We start from the raw sequence: 16,711 nt of genomic DNA on the forward strand, positions 1-16,711 counted from the left end.
TATTTAGTGGAAGATGATGTCCCCAAAGTCAAGAGGATCATAAACATACTCCAGGCTTTAGTCTAACCTTTGAAAGAATGAGCCAAGATCATTTAGGAGGGTTCCGGATCATGAAGATCTCCTGTAATGTTCGGACTAAAAACCGGAGCAGGTCCATTGTCCCACTGATGGCACTGCCTGTTTTTATTCTTTGCCCAAAACTTTTAGACTTTGTGTATCTCATGGATTGTGTCTACACTGTATGTCAGGCATGGGCAAACTTGGGCCCTCCCTCCAGGTGTTTTGGACTTCAACTCCCACAATTCCTAACAGCCGGTAGGCTGTTAGGAATTGTGGGAGTTGAAGTCCAAAACACCTGGAGGGAGGGCCCAAGTTTGCCCATGCCTGCTGTAGATGCACCCAGTAGTCCAGCTAATACGTTTCCAACTTGTTTCTTAACATTCATGAGTTAGATATATCTTCACTTCCCAATCCGGGCACGTTCAAATATTCAAGAGTTTGGTTTAAAAATATGTCTTGCGTTCCAGTTCAGCTCCCCATGAACATTTCACCTAGCATAAACAACCACTTAAGGGGGACGGATGTGTCTACCAGCCTGTTGTATTTTTAATGCCCCCTTGTTATATATGTGTTCTTCCTTTTTTTAAAAATCTAGGGCACATCTGTCTGCCAAGCGCTGCTCGTGGGTTCGGTCGTCATCCTGCTCGACTCTTCGAGGGCGTTCTATAACTTGGTGGCTGTTGCCGTCTCTCCGGACCACATGCCCAGTCCCTTCAACTATGGCTGGGACAACCTGAAGGTAAAGGACCCTCAGGGCCCAATGGGTGGCTGGATGGGAGGAATCGGATTGTGTCTTATCTATATAATTTATATATATAAAAACGTAACGTGTGTTTTACTATGGAGTAAATAACAAAACCACCGAACCCAATGACACCAAATTTGGCCACAAAAGACATAGTCATCCAAAATATGTCTTACAAACAAAACCTAGAAAAATAGCCCAAATTTCAGAGGTTGAGGAAGAGTCTTTCTCCCCCTAACTGCCAGTTAGAAAGGTAGGCTCCGCTGCCTTTACCCCCCCACCCACCCCCCAGCTACCTTTAGGCCCCGCCCCCTTCGTGTCCTAGCAAACACCCTCAGCCAAAATGGCGCCCAGGGCACAGGCAGAGTGCACTTAGGCCTGATCCACACTGCCCATATGTAACGAAGTACGAATTTTGGTTTACAGATGTTATGTTTAATTGTGTGTTATGTTTTAAAAGGGTAAGTATTACAGTTATTGCATCTCAGCACTCAGAGGCTGGTTGCCATGGAGAAGTAGGCGGAGCCAACTGCCGTTTAGTTGAAGAAGTGCAGAGTTTAAAAAAGTCAGTCAGTCTGTGCTCTGATGAGGCACAGGGAAGATTGATTCCAGGTTGATGGGATCAAGGAGACTCAATTGTTCATTTTGAGTCGGTTTTAAATAAGTTTAGTGACTTATTTAATGTAGTCTGTGTCCTGGTAAGGAACAGAGAATCTGTGATAGTATATCACAGGGGTGACTGTGATTTGAAGTCACTGGATAGTCCAAGTTTCAGACTTTGGGAACCAATCCCAGCTGGACTCACAGAGATCCATTGAAGTAACGGTTTAAAGGTGGCAGAGGAAGAAGTGATACTTTAGAGAATTGATTCATCTCATTCTAGTATTGTAACTGTTAATAGGAATACCTCTAAGTGAGAAACAAAATTGTAACCACCAAGCTTGTGCCTGAATAAACTTGTTATTGTTCTTCCAATATCTAAGCCTCTGTCGCATATATTCTAATCCAAGTTACGCTACCCTTTAAAGTAAAAAGTCTCCTCCCTGAGTCTTTGGTGGTTGAATCTTTTCAAATTGGTGTTAGTTGTTCATAGTCCTTGACACCATAAAATACAGATTATATGATTTGAACTGGATTATATGGCAGTGTAGACTCAAGGCCCCGCCACACAGCTATATTACCCAGAATGCCAAGGCAGATAATCCACAGTATCTGCTTTGAACTGGATTATCTTGAGCCCACACTGCCATATAATCCAGTTCAGTGTGGATTTTATACAGCTGTGTAGAAGGGGCCTCGTATAATCCAGTTCTAAGCAGATAATATATGATTATAAATATAATGATAAAATTACTGTGTTATAATAATACAGAACAATGTAATTTCTAAAACCAGGACAGTAAATAAAGAGCAACACTCTGAAAGCAGGGAAATTGGGAATTCCAGAAAGGAAACAATCAGGGCCAGCTAACACCTCCCAACAAAGGATTCCCACAGGCAGGAAGCAGCCAGGCTTTGAAGCTGCAAGGCCATTAAATGCTAATCAAGGCGGCTAATTGCAGCATTCATACCTGCCACATCGAGACTATTAATTGCTGTTCAAACTGGCCAACCAAGGATTCCGCAAGGTATCCCTACAAAGGAAGTAGCCAGGCTTCAAAGCGGCTCTTTGATTGAGGGTGCTACTCCAGCTACTTCAGAAAACAGCCAGGCTTTGAGGCTGCAAAGGCTATTCACTGCTATTCCACCTGACCAACAAATGATTCCCATAAGCTACAGCAACACGTGGCCGGGCAAAGCTAATATTAATTATAATGATATAACACTGTATTTATATTCCGACCTATGTCCCCATGGAGACTCAGGGCTGATCACAGTACATTCTCTATGACGAAGAGCCATCAGTGTCATGGTTTTCAAAGATACTGTATGTATGTTAACTGGAAAATCAAATGCATGAAGCCAATTGGCTGAGTTTGCAAGGATCTGGGAATTAGTTTGCAACTGTTACTGTCCTGCTGCTGGAGGACTGGTTTGAACAGGTTTTTCTCTGTGTGTGTGTGTGTGTGTCTATCTACTGAGTACTGCCTGGAAAGAAGGTGGCTCTGTACTCAGAGAGGCCTGACTATTTCTGAGGCCTTGTTTGCTGCTGATCTTCATTGAAGCAGATTTATGGACTAAGAAAGCACGGCTTATGACTGCTGATTTGTGTAAGCAATCAGAGGGACTATTGTAAATATCATTGTTCTGATCTCTTGGACTTAGTAAAGGTTCCTGTGTTATTTGTTCTGCAAAGCCGAGTGGTGCATCATTCTGCAGAGTGACTCTGGATACATGGGCACATGTAAGAGCTCCTACCTATCATCCACTATCCCCAACCATCAGGACTTCCTCCTTCCACCTTCCTTTTTGCTCATCGCATTTCTGGTCTTGTTCTTTACGGTGTTGTAAAATACCTCCTCTGCTTAATTAGTGGTACCTAATTTCTCTACTTACAGCTCTAATCTGTTTTCAAACTGCTTAGGTAAACAGTGAGCTGGGCTTGACGGTCAAGTGCTCACCCCGACCGGGCTTCAAACTGTCCACCTTTCAGTTGGCCGATCTTATTACTGCTCGTGATTTACCAGCTGTGCTATAACCCAGCCCTTAAGATGTGTGGTTTTGCCTTTGTTTTCAGGCCTTGAATGCTTCCTTCCTTCCTGTTCCTACTCAGGTTCGAGAGGAAGATGTCAGCAGTGAAGAATATGTCGTCTTTGGGATGGTGCTTTTCCTCTGGGAGTTTATCCCGACTGTATCTATAGTGCTATTCTTCAGAGCCCAGCGTCTGTCGCAGAATTTGGTAGGAAAGAGTGGAGATGTTTCGCCATTTTACATTTTTTTAAATTAAATTTTAGTCACTTAAATCCAACAAACTGCAAATAGAAAAAGTAAAGAACCGAGTACAAAATATTCCCATAATATTCCTTTCTCGTAATGTCCCACCCAGACAATTAAAATGAACAAATAATAATAATAACTACTTTCCCCGAAGGGACTTGGGGCGGCTTACATTGGGCCAGGGCCCAATGCAGACAGTATAAAATACAGACAGTATAAAAAGCACAACACTATAAAAAAATAAAACATTAAAATCACATTTACAGTAAGACATACTTGGATTATTTATTTATTTATTATTTATTTATTTCTCACATTTATATTCCACCCTTCTCACCCGAAGGGACTCAGGGCGGCTTACAACAGTGGCAACAATTAGATGCCCATACAAACCAATATAAAACAGCACATAAAACAATTAAAACTATTAAAATACATTATGAATTAAATATATACATTTCAAACATAAAATCAGATCCGTTCTTCCTCATGCTTTGTCCAACAAACAAACTCTGTCCCTCCCTTTTGTATTAAAAAACCCAACTCCATAAAACAAATTTTAAAAAACAGTGAGAACGCAAAAATATAAATGAAAGGCTTTCACGAGATATTATTATTATTTTATTATTATGACACAGCAAACAAGATAGATATGCTGGATTTCATATCACAAAATCACAAGTTGAACACTTCCCAAGTGTCTAGGACTGTGTAGTGTATTTTCGGATGATGCGTGCAGATCCCAGCAGGGTGGCCTTTTGCAGTTGGCAGATCGTGATTTTGTCAATGTCTATTGTTTCCAAATGCCAGCTGAGATCTTTTGGCACGGCACCCAGTGTGCCCATCACCCCCGGGACCACCTGCACTGGTTTCTGCCAGAGTCTTTGAAGTCTTTTTTTTTATTATTATTATTATTATTATTATTATTATTATTATTATTATTATTATTATTATTATTATTTTACCTGCCTCTCCCAATGCTCGAGGTGGGTCACAGCATAGTCAAAAACACAGAAATACTCTCCAAACACATATTAAAATGTAATTCCATAAAAGAATTGCATTTTTCCTTGGAATAATGGTATAAAGTAACTATATGTTTTAAGCTTGACTAATGTATTTTATGGATTATTGTTAATGGTTTTAGATGTGTTGCTGTTTTTATTGATCTGTTTGGCATTGAATTTTGCCGGTTGTTGTAAGCCACCCTGAGTCCCCTCGTGTGAGAAGGGCGGGGTAGAAATGTTGTAAATAAAATAAAATAAAATAAATAAATACAGAGCACTTATGTAAAATACACACTTATCACACGGCACAGAAACCAAAACACATCTGTTGTGCCCCCCTACATTTTCGTAATCTATACACATAATAAAAGTGAAAATATGAATGTGTGTGTGTGGCTGGGGTGTCCACTACACAAACAAGTTTCTGCCTCCACAAACAGCTATCGTTCCCACTACTCAGGAGACACCATTGGCCTTCCCTCCAATGACATTTCAGGTTATAGTGAGCGCCATGAACGTCTCCAAGAATCCTGCCAATGTCCTCCACAAACATACTTCCCACCACCCATTCGGGTGACAATTTCATCCTAGAATTTTTGTTTTTTCACACCACAGACATCCCAGTGTTTCTTACTGTCTCCATTGGTGTGAAATTTGCATGACTCTGCCCACTGCCTCTCCCTTAACCCTTTCCTGTTCTTTTCTATGGCACACAGCAAACAGAGGAATTGATCAGCAACTGAACATACTAGAGTGTCTTGGGAACAATTCACCATGCTTTATAGGAGTTGTAGGTACTGGGATGTATAGTTCACCTGCAATCTTAAGAGCACTCTGAACTCAATTAATAATGGACCTGGGTCTAACTTGGCACATAGAACCCCCATAACCAATTAAAAAAATGGGAGATCTTTGGAGGGATTTATAGGAGTTGTAGTTTACCTACATCCACTATGAACCCAAACAATGATAGATCTGGACCAAACTTGGAATGCATACCCGATATGCCCACATATGAGTACTGGTGGGTTTTGAGGGGGTTGGCGTGGGCATTTTGGAGTTGTAGGTACTGGGATTTCTAGTTCACTTGCAATTAATGAGCACTCTGAACTCCACCAAAGATGGAAATGGACCAAACTTAGCAGACAGAGCCCCCATGACCAGCAACAAATACTGGAAGTCTTTGGGGGAAATTCACCTTGATTTTGGAGAGTTGTAGTTCACCTCCATCCAGAGAGCACTGTGAACCCAAACACCCATGGATCTGGGCCAAACTTGACACACGGACCTGACATGCCTAAATTTGATTACTGGAGGGGTTTGGGGAAAACTGACCTTATTTCTGGGAGTTGTAGTTCACCCACAACCAGATAAACTGTGACCTCCACCAATGATGGACCTGGACCAAACTTGGCACAGAGAAGCCCCATAACTAACTCAACCTATTGGAGGGGTTTGAAGGGACTGACTCACCATAGTAGGAATTGTAGTTTTATCCTACAGTCAGAGGGCACACTGAACCCCATTGATGATGCATCCAGAGCAAACTTGTCCAACTACACACCTGTGGTGTTTTATGTGCTATAGAGACCCCCTATATATATATATCTCTCCCTGTGCTCGTTCTCCAACAGGCTCCTGCGGGGATGATCAACAGCCACAGCTACAGCTCCAGGGCTTACTTCTTCGACAACCCAAGGCGGTACGACAGCGATGATGACCTTCCCAGGCTTGGCGGAGGAAGGTAGGTTGTGTGATCAGACTCTGGGATTCTTGCTCATGGAAATCCATTATGTGTACAACACAAAACATTCTGAGACCTTGCTTGACTGCTGGGGATTAGGGTTATCAACATGAAAACTGGAGAGGACTCCTATCTCTTTAGTGGGGCATGTAGAAGAGGGCTGTGGCGAAGCTGGCTAGTAACCAGCTGCTATAAATCACTACTGACCGAGAGGTCATGAGTTCGAAGCCCAGGTCGGGTTAAGCCTCCGACCATTAAAAAAAAAAAATAGCCCCGGCTTGCTGTTGACCTAGCAGCCCCGAAAGACAGTTGCATCTGTCAAGTAGGGAAAATTTAGGTACGCTTTATGCGGGAGGCTAATTTAACTAATCTACAACACCATAAAACTGCTCACGAGGAAAAGAAGAGGAAGAACAGCCACCAATAGACGGTGAAGCAACAGCTCCCCCTGTGGCCGGAATCGTGAAGCTGGAAAGATGTTAAAAAATGCCTCTGTGTCTGTCTAAAACTGAATGTTGTTTGTCTGTTGGCATTGAATGTTTGCCATATATGTGTTCATTGTAATCCGCCCTGAGACCCCTTCGGGGTGAGAAGGGTGGAATATAAATACTGTAAGTAAATAAATAAATTTAGCAGGAATTAGAATCGTAGAGCTGGAAGAGACCCCCAAAGGCCATCCAGTCCAACCCCCTTCTGCCAGGCAGGAACACACCATCCAAACCCTGACAGATGGCCATCCAGCCTCATCTTAAAAACCTCCAAAAAAAAAGGAGACTCCATCAGATTCCAAAGCATCTGTAAATGAATGATAGACATCTTCCATCCTGGCATATCGTGGCTCCATTTCAGTTTCCTAGACCAGATATTGATTCTTCTTGATTGGTGTTGACCTTGTGTTGACTTCCTTCTTAACCATTGTAAACATTTCCGTAACTTGATGTCAACATGGATGAATGGATTTTAATCTTGGACATTCTTAAAATTTTATATAATGTGACTTTATTTTGTAATGGTATCAGTTTTATATGAACTGTTGTTTTGTGGATTGTTTTATATGAATTGTTGTTTTTACATTGTTTTTAGGCATTGAATTTTTGCCTATTTACTGTAAGCTGCTTTGAGTCTCCTCAGAGAGAAAGGTGGGGTAAAAGTGATGTAAATAAATAAATAAACATTTCTCTTATCACTGTCACAGTTCTTATCACAGTTTACCAGGCAGGTCAACTATTTCAGGTCTCATTAACAGGTTTTAATAACAATTCATATTTTGTAACAAAGGGAAAGGTAGAAATCTAGGGCTGGATTGGATGGTCCTGGGGGTTCTCTTCTAATCCTAGGACTCTACGGTCTATTGAGCCAAAGTTTCTCTGGTCTGAGAGCATCTGCTCTTAATTGTTCTTGCAAGTTTCCTTTCACCGTCCTCTTCTCTCCGCAGCATATCAACCCCCCAGAGCTCTGGATGGTACGGATCGTTGACGGGAAGCGACATCTGTGCCACGATCCCTTCCTCGGCGGCTCCTTCCACGGACGTTGCTCCTCTGCTCTTCACTCACGGCAGCTTGGATTCGAGGCATCACCACAACGGACACGTGGCGCTGCAGAACTGACCTGGGAAGGGAGAAAGGACCACCACCACCCACCCACCCCAGCGTCTTTGGGGATTCCCATTCATTCCGTAATATGGGGAAGGAACAGTACGGTGCGGTGCGCTTTGGACCAAAAGACCTACTCCTTGTTACGTTGTTTCCTGCCATGACGGAAGCATTGACGTTGCGGCGGCGGCGGCTTCCGGGAGCATTTCGTGGTCATGCCTTCCAAAAACGAAGAAAAAGTCCCCTGACTGTTGGAGAGATCGGTGTTTGCACTTTTAAACAAAATATTTCCAAAGGAACGGTTTTCTTCCTTTTCCCTCCTCACCGCATCTTGTGTTACTACTACTACTTCGTCTCCGACAGCATGAGATAATAATATCTGTTCTGGGCAACCAACTAATTGCACATATAGAACTTGGAAAAGTTCATTTAGTCTTCTGGAGATGACTGGAACCGCTCTACATAGTCTGGAAGGGAGTCTTGTTTGCATCCAAGCTGTACAAGAAATACAGAAAAGCAGGGAGAGCAGAACAAGATGCATTTCCAAGGACACCACAACTTGCAGTTGTGTTTTTTTGCCATTTGTTCCTTTCCTCTGGGACTGTCCCTTTTGTATAGCCACAAATTCCCCTTGTGACCAACTTCTTGGGTTCATCCAGCCCTTTGTGGCTTCATAGTCTCATGTTTCAAAGCAGAAATCACCACGGTTTTGGATATTTGGATACTCGGCATGACAGAAAGCAGAGCTTGCAACCAGTTGTGTTGTTTTGCCACCACAAGGAACCAGTTGCAAGCTTGCCTTGGCTGCAGGATAGCCAGCTGGCATGGACATCTGGGTAATGGGTGTCTCTTATCAGGAGAAACTTTGCACTGATTTAGGAACCAAGGAAAGGAAAGCCACGCTTGGGGTTGGTTGAGGGACCTCCAAAGGGTGCCGTTGTCGTCAACGGAAAGAGACCAAAATGTGTGAAATGTGAAGGAGATTTAAGTAAAAGTTGCCTATTGAGAAGGCACAGCCATGCTATGCTCCCTTTCTCTTTGCACAAGTGCGATCTGGCTCTTGAAATTCTGGGATTTGTAGTTTCCTAGGGGAGAGTTGCCATTGGAACTCAGTAACAGAGAAGTGTAAATACTCCATGAAACTCCAAATCCAAGCTTTCCATTGGACACAGAGCATTGAAAGAGTTTTTACTCTTGAAATTCTAGGATTTAACTACAGTAGAGTCTCACTTAATCCAACATAAGCAGGCCGGCAGAATTTTGGATAAGCGAATATGTTGGATAATAAGGAGGGATTAAGGAAAAGCCTATTAAACATCAAATTAGGTTGATTTTACTTATTAAGCACCAAAACATCATGTTGTACAACAAATTTGACAAAAAAGTAGTTCAATACACAGTAATGCTATGTAGTAATTACTGTATTTACGAATTTAGCACCAAAATATCACAATGTATTGAAAACATGGACTACAAAAATGGCTTGGATTATCCAGAACGTTGGATAAGCAAGTGTTGGATGAGACTCTACTGTATTGAAATTCTGGGATTTGTAGTTTCCTAGGGGAGATTTGCCATTGGAACTCATTAGCAGAGAAGTGTAAATACTCCATGAAACTCCAAATCCAAGCTTCCCATGGGACTCAGAGCATTGGAACAGGTTTTAACTCTTGAAATTCTGGGATTTGTAGTTTCCTAGGGGAGATTTGCCATTGGAACTCATTAGCAGAGAAGTGTAAATACTCCATGAAACTCCAAATCCAAGCTTTCCATGGGACACAGAGCATTGAAAGAGTTTTTACTCTTGAAATTCTAGGATTTAACTACAGTAGAGTCTCACTTAATCCAACATAAGCAGGCCGGCAGAATTTTGGATAAGCAAATATGTTGGATAATAAGGAGGATAAGGAAAAGCATCCTTAGATTATGATTTTACAAATTGAGCACCAAAACATCATGTCATACAACAAATTTGACAGAAAAAATAGTTCAATATGCAGTAATGCTATGTAGTAATTAATTGTATTTACGAATTTAGCACCAAAATATCACAATGTATTGAAAGCATTAACTACAAAAATACATTGGATAATCCAGAACGTTGGATAAGTGAGACTCTACTGAAATTCTGGGATTTGTAGTTTCCTAGGGGAGATTTGTCATTTGCTATTGGAAACCACTGGCAGAGAAGTGTAAGCACTCCTATGAAACGCCTTATCCAAGCTTCTCACAGGATGAAGAGCAGTGGAACAGGTTTTAACTCTTGAAATTCTGGGATTTGTAGTTTCCTAGGGGACATTTGCGACAAGTGTAAATACTCCATGAAACTCCAAATCCAAGCTTTCCATGGAACACAGAGCATTGAAAGAGGTTTTAACTATTAAAATTCTGGTATTTAACTCTTGAAATTCTGGGATTTTTAGTTTCCTAAGGGAGATTTTCTATTGGAACTCACTAGCAGAGAAGTGTAAACACTCTCGTGAAACTTCAATCCAAGCTTCTCATGGGATGCAAAGCATTGGAACAGATTTTAACTCTTGAAATTCTGGGATTTGTAGTTTCCTAGGGGAGATTTTCTATTGGAACTCACTTAACAGAGAAGTGTAAACACTCCCATGAAACTCCAAATCCAAGCTTCTCATGGGACGCAGAGCGTCGGAACAGGTTTTAACTCTTAAAATTCTGTGATTTGTAGTTTCCTAGGGGAGATTTGCCATTGGAACTCACAGATTTGTAGTTTCCTAGGGGAGATTTGCCATTGGAACTCACAGATTTGTAGTTTCCTAGGGGAGATTTTCTATTGGAACTCACTAGCAGAAAAGTGTAAACACTCCATGAAACTCCAACTCTAATTTTCTCATGGGACGCAGAGCACCGAAACAGGTTTTAACTCTTGAAATTCTGGGATTTGTAGTTTCCTAGGAGAAATTTGTCATTTGCTATTGGAACTCATTGGCAGAGAAATGTAACCACTCCATGGAAGTCCAAATCCATGCTTCTCATGGGATGCAGAGCATTGAAACAGGCCATAATTCTGTAGAATGGAAGCAACATGGGGCCGTGGAAATTGCTGTAAGGCAGTGTTTACCAGACTCTGGGCTTTCGAGTATTTTGGGCTTTTGCTCCCTGGATTCCTTGTACAAATGTGCCGGGGCTTCTGGGAGTTGAAACCCAAAATATCCAAAGTTTGGGAAGCACTGCTTTAGGGGCATTTCCTGAAAGTTAATGCTTTGGAAACACTCCCAATCAATAGGTCAAAAGTCCTTTTTGGGGACTTTTTAATTCCCAGGATTCCTCCAAACACCATGATGACCTTAGTCGAGCTGCATCTTCTTATCTAGGTCTGTTTCCAGTTTAAAATGATCACTGCAATATTTTCTATAAAGCAGGCATGGGCCAACTTGGGCTCTCCAGGTGTTTTGGACTTCAACTCCCACCATTCCCACCTACCGGCTGTTAGGAATGGTGGGAGTTGAAGTCCAAAACACCTGGAGAGCCCAAGTTGGCCCATGCCTGCACCTAGCCCAACAAGGTTCAAGCTGGAATAGAAATATCTGGAGCGGAATCTGTCCTTGAGATCCCCAAATTGTGTGCAATGTTTATGGTCAAACCACCTGTATGTTATGGGAAGTTGCTTTGGAGAATTAGTTCTGTCTTTTCCCAAATTAACAGATGGGACAGCAAAATTCCTTGGAGTGTGTGCATGCAAACATTGGACTTAACTTTTTTGTTCCTGGGTTATAAATGTTATTTCCTAATTGGTTCTATAATAAAAACACAGAAAAAGTTTTATTAAACTGCAAAAACTTTGTTTTTTGGGACATCCTGCTGTAGCACATTTTGCTATAGTTTTTCAATGAACCTTTCATCAAGTCTCAACTAATTCAACATAGTTTGTGCCACCAAAAAAATGAAATTTCTGGCATAGAACAACTACAGTAGAGTCTCACTTATCCAATATTCGCTTATCCAACTTTCTGGATTATCCAACGCATTTTTGTAGTCAATGTTTTCAATACAGTAGAGTCTCACTTATCCAACATTCTGGATTATCCAACACATTTTTGTAGTGAATGATTTCAAAACATCGTGATATTTTAATAATAATAATAATAATAATTTTATTTTTATACCCCGCCACGATCTCCCCAGAGAGACTCGGGTCGGCTCACAGATATAAAACAAGCATACAGTGGTATCAAATACGAAAAACACACAAATAAAATTAAAAGGCATAAAATAAAATCATAAAATATTTTAGTGCTAAATTCGTAAATACAGTAATTACTACATAGCATTACTGCACATTGAACTACTTTTTCTGTCAAATTTGTTGTATAACATGTTTTGGTGCTTAATTTGTAAAGTCATAACCTAATTTGATGTTTAACAGGCTGTTCCTTAATGCCTCCTTATTATCCAACATATTCACTTATCCAACGTTCTGCTGGCCCGTTTATGTTGGATAAGTGAGACTTTACTGTACATCGTGATATTTTGGTGCTTAAATTCGTAAATACAGTAATTACTACATAGCATTACTGCGTATTGAACTACCCTTTCTGTCAAATTTGTTGTATAACATGTTTTGGTGTTTGATTTGTAAAATCATTACCTAATTTGATGTTTAATAGGTTTTTCCTTAATCCCTCTTTATAATCCAAGATATTCGCTTATCCAAGCTTCTGCCGGTCTGTTTAGCTTGGATAAGTGAGACTCTACTGTACTTTCAAAGTAAGGATTGTGCAATTAAACAGGAAATAACACTTTCAAACCAGGAACAGAATATTTGTCAAGTTTTGTTATATAATGCAATTGTAAGACTGAATGCAACTACTCCTTAACATATTGTTAAATAACCCGAAACACCGACTTGCACGATCCTCATGCAGTGATCCTGTTCTGAAAATAAAACACACAAAGTGCAAGCACAACCATTCCAATGCATTCAAAATCGGGTTTTTTAAACATCCCTGCTGTTTTCCTGTGGTCAGTGTAGTGTGTCTATTTCTTGTAGGCTACATAATACCAGGGTTGAATGAAAAGTAATGCCTCCCCCTTCGTAACTCCTCAGCAGATGGTAGTACAAGTATGCGGCAGATCCTGGCTTGTTCAGGAGACTCTCCTCTACAGTTCCATTTGGAGGGAAGCCTTAGCATTGAACGGTTGTGTTGTTAAAGTGCGAAATATGGAACCCTATGCAGACAGTCAGTCAATGCAACGTAAGCAATGTGCAGTCGCTGAATTCTTGATAGAAGAAGGTTTCACCCCAAAGGAGATTCATCAGGGAATGCAAGCTCTTTATGGTGATTGTGTTGATGTGAGTCCTGTGAGTTGTTGGGAAAATAAGTTTAAAGATGTTGAGGTGGGAACATCTCACTTGTGTGACAGACAAAGGGTTTGGGCGTCCTGCGACAGCAACCACCAAGTGTTATGGTTGAGCCTTATGGCTCCGATACTGGGAGACGAGGTCGTAAGACTCCTCGGGAGTCAGACTCTCTTGAGCGAGAAAGGAAACGGCTCCGGGACTTATTTGCAGAACCAACAGACGAAGACTCCTTTGAGGGTTTTACCGAGAGAATGGAGGAAGAGATGGTTAGCTCAGAGGAGGATGACATGGAATGGACTCGTGTGAGGGAGGATTTGGGTGTCACCGGCAATGATAGTGTGGGAGGCGATTGGCGGGTTGCAGGATCGGACCCGTGGACGAGTTGGAGGGATGGAACGGGATCCACAGCTGGGGATGCTGTGGGGCGTAGTCAAAGGTGTTTTAGCTCTGATGAGGATGATGATGAGGAGGCACCTGGAATTAGGATAGCAGCTGACAGCGATGAGGAGTTATGAACTGGGATAAAATGGGGTCTAGAATCAATGGCTAATTGCGTTGGGCAAGGTAATCTGGACGAACGCTTGGGCTCTTGTTGGGAAATTCCTGAAGACGGGTGTGATTCGTTTGCTGAATACCTTGGACCTCCGTCGTCTTTTTGACGGACATTAATTGCCTACTCTGGATTGACGCTGGACTGACTGACTACGATCCCGGACTTCCCTTCTGTGGCTATCGGTGGAACTTGTGAACTAAAGACATCTGTACCTGGCTTTCGACCTCGGACCGGATTGGGACCCTGCTGACCATTACTACCCTGATTGATGTGCCTGGATCCGGATTTCGCTCGTTGCACGGAGGAGTAACAACCTTAGTTACTCAATTGTAGCTTTTGAGTAGCAGAGAGGAATCTGCTGCCAGTTATTTGTGTTCCATTGAACCTTTGTTTATCAACTTTTGTTTGTTTAAATTGCCAGGCTGAAGTAAGCATTTTTGGTTTAACCCGGATTAAACTTCTGTTTAATCCGGTTTATCTTTTGAACCATTTTTAGTACCAGCGGAGTCTTTTTTGTATCTTTTCACATTGAAGGCAAGTGTTTGCCTAGTCCTTTGTTTCTTACGGGCATTTTTAGTGCTGTTACTTTAATAAACTGTGTTGAACTTTATTTGGTGGCGTTCTGTCTGTGACACCAAGTTTCACAAGCAAAAGGTTGACAGATTGAGTCAGGACTATGGTTGTATCACTCGGAGATAAATTTCAAGTATAATCGGCATTTCACAAGAACGTTTGGATCACATTATTGCTTTGCTTGGCTATCGGAAGATCTGTGCATGATGGGTCCTGTGAGACACTGGTTGCAGAAACTGAGTGTTGACTTCTTCTCTGATGGCTTCAGAAAACTTGATCGTTGGCAGAAATGTATCCCATTGTCTGGTGATTATGTGGAAAAGTGAATAGTGGTAGTTAAAGGGCAGATTCTTAGGGTTATTTCTGCATTTTATTTATTAAAATATCCGCATCCAATCCCAAGTAACAAAGGTGGAGGCATTACTTTTCATTCAACCCTCGTAAAACGACAGTGGAGGAAGTTGACTTTCACGTTGCACTGGGTGGCGTAGAGAACCCTAGATAACATTTTTTATTTGAATCCATAAATAATCAGATCTGCAAAGCACAAATCTGCAAACCTGGAGGACCAATTGTACTATTGTTTATAATTTTTAAATCAGCCAAAATAATTTCCTAACTTTGCTATGAAGTATTGTTTGAACATCCTTTACCCCAGGCATGGGCAAACCTAGGCCCTCCAGGTGTTTTGGACTGCAACTCCCACAATTCCTAACAGCCTGCCGGCTGTTAGGAATTGTGGGAGTTGTAGTCCAAAACACCTGGAGGGCCCAAGTTTGCCCATGCCTGGTATATATGCTAGTATTATATAAAACTTGGATAATGTTTACATGCAAATACCAAGACCCACATTTTGGTGACACCATTCTTGCACCATCTCAAAGATCAACACAACCTGCCGGCAAGGATATATAAAATCCAATGGTTGCCGTGTTTTGACCATCACTGGAAAACTTAGTAGTGTGTATCAGGAACTTGGTGAAGTACCTTTTTTTTGGAACACAACTTTGAGAAATTGTAAAGAAATTCTTGCAAAACGGGCTACAACTTTCCTGCACGAGTCCCCATTTGTTGCCATTTCCTTGTGCCAAAAACATCTGCTAACCTGTGAAGCACCAAAGATGGATTGAGCCACATTGCACCACCTTACTGTGTTTTTGTTTCAGTTGTGGTTTACAACGCACATTGTGCACTTTAGGTTTGTTTTGGAAGGAAATCAGTGTTGTGTAAGGAGCTTCAAGCAAAGGTCCAGTAGCTTGTTGCCCTCAATGGTACCAATTGATCCTGAAAGAGTCGCTATGGCTTTAATGGAGCTGGTTGGAGCACATGAATACTCAAAATATTTCCTTCATGCTATATTAATTGTGAAGCCCTGCAGAATGCCAATCCCACATTCTGCTAACACAACTTTGAATTATCTCTTGCTTACTTTTAACAGCCAGAAACTTCCTTCAGAAGGGTCTTCTATGGTGTGGTCCTATTTGTCGTCTCCGATGCCTCCTGCAAATAGTGGCCAAGTTGAAAGCAAAAGGTGCAGCTGATGAATGTACTGTGTTCATTCCTCCACTCAAAACTGTAATAAAGTCTGATTTTGAAATAAAAAGGCTTGTTTTTAACCCTTGTGGGACTTCAGAAATGACTTCTGGGATGATTGGGAGTTGGTCAGGTTTTATCCTTGACCTTTTTCAGTAGCCGCCAGAATTCCTTCAAGTCATTTTGGACTTACAGCACCGTATAATAATATACTTTATTTATATACCACTCTATCTCCTCGAGGGGACTCAGGGCAGATTGCAAAACACACATATGGCGAGCATTCAGTGCCGTTATAAAATTAACAAGGACAGACAATACACAACAGAGGTAAAGGCATTTCCCGTCTTCTCGTATCTTGGAGGTTGTGCTTGACTCCGGACACTGGGAGGTGCTGTCGCTCCATCTTCCATGCCGAGGAGCTTTGTCATCCATCAATGTCCTTGAAGGCTCTATTTATTACCTCCCTACCTATTTATCTTCACATTTCTGCTTTCAATCTAAGGGAGCTGGGGCTGATGGTGGGTGCTCACCCCAACTCAGGCTCAAACTGCCGGCTGTTTGATCAGCAGGATTTTCTGCAGCTAGTGGGCTAAGCCCGGTATCACAATGTTGTTTTGGGCTGAGAGTGTATGATGCTCAAACTACACCACCATACAACCAAGATCCCTTCCAACACAACCCACATATGTCATACT

At 41.7% G+C, this 16,711-nt stretch overlaps 1 protein-coding gene across 3 annotated transcripts in view; it reads left to right on the forward strand.

The window, feature by feature from the left end:
* The window catches only part of gpr137c (G protein-coupled receptor 137C), a 50,540-nt gene that overhangs the window by 26,110 nt on the left and 7,719 nt on the right, over nt 1–16,711 (forward strand). Inside the window, exons 4-7 of one of the 3 annotated variants that reach the window (XM_062968679.1) lie at nt 656–799; nt 3,483–3,644; nt 6,324–6,433; nt 7,869–16,096. In XM_062968679.1, coding sequence (XP_062824749.1) covers nt 656–799; nt 3,483–3,644; nt 6,324–6,433; nt 7,869–8,040 — 588 coding nt within the window. In that variant the 3' untranslated portion in view covers nt 8,041–16,096. Of the gene's footprint in view, nt 1–655; nt 800–3,482; nt 3,645–6,323; nt 6,434–7,868; nt 16,097–16,711 lie in introns of those variants that run through there. The other 2 variants (XM_062968680.1, XM_062968681.1) reach the window with 2 other exon arrangements.

Source organism: Anolis carolinensis, chromosome 1 (assembly GCF_035594765.1).
Source record: "Anolis carolinensis isolate JA03-04 chromosome 1, rAnoCar3.1.pri, whole genome shotgun sequence".
Lineage (NCBI taxonomy): Eukaryota > Metazoa > Chordata > Lepidosauria > Squamata > Dactyloidae > Anolis > Anolis carolinensis.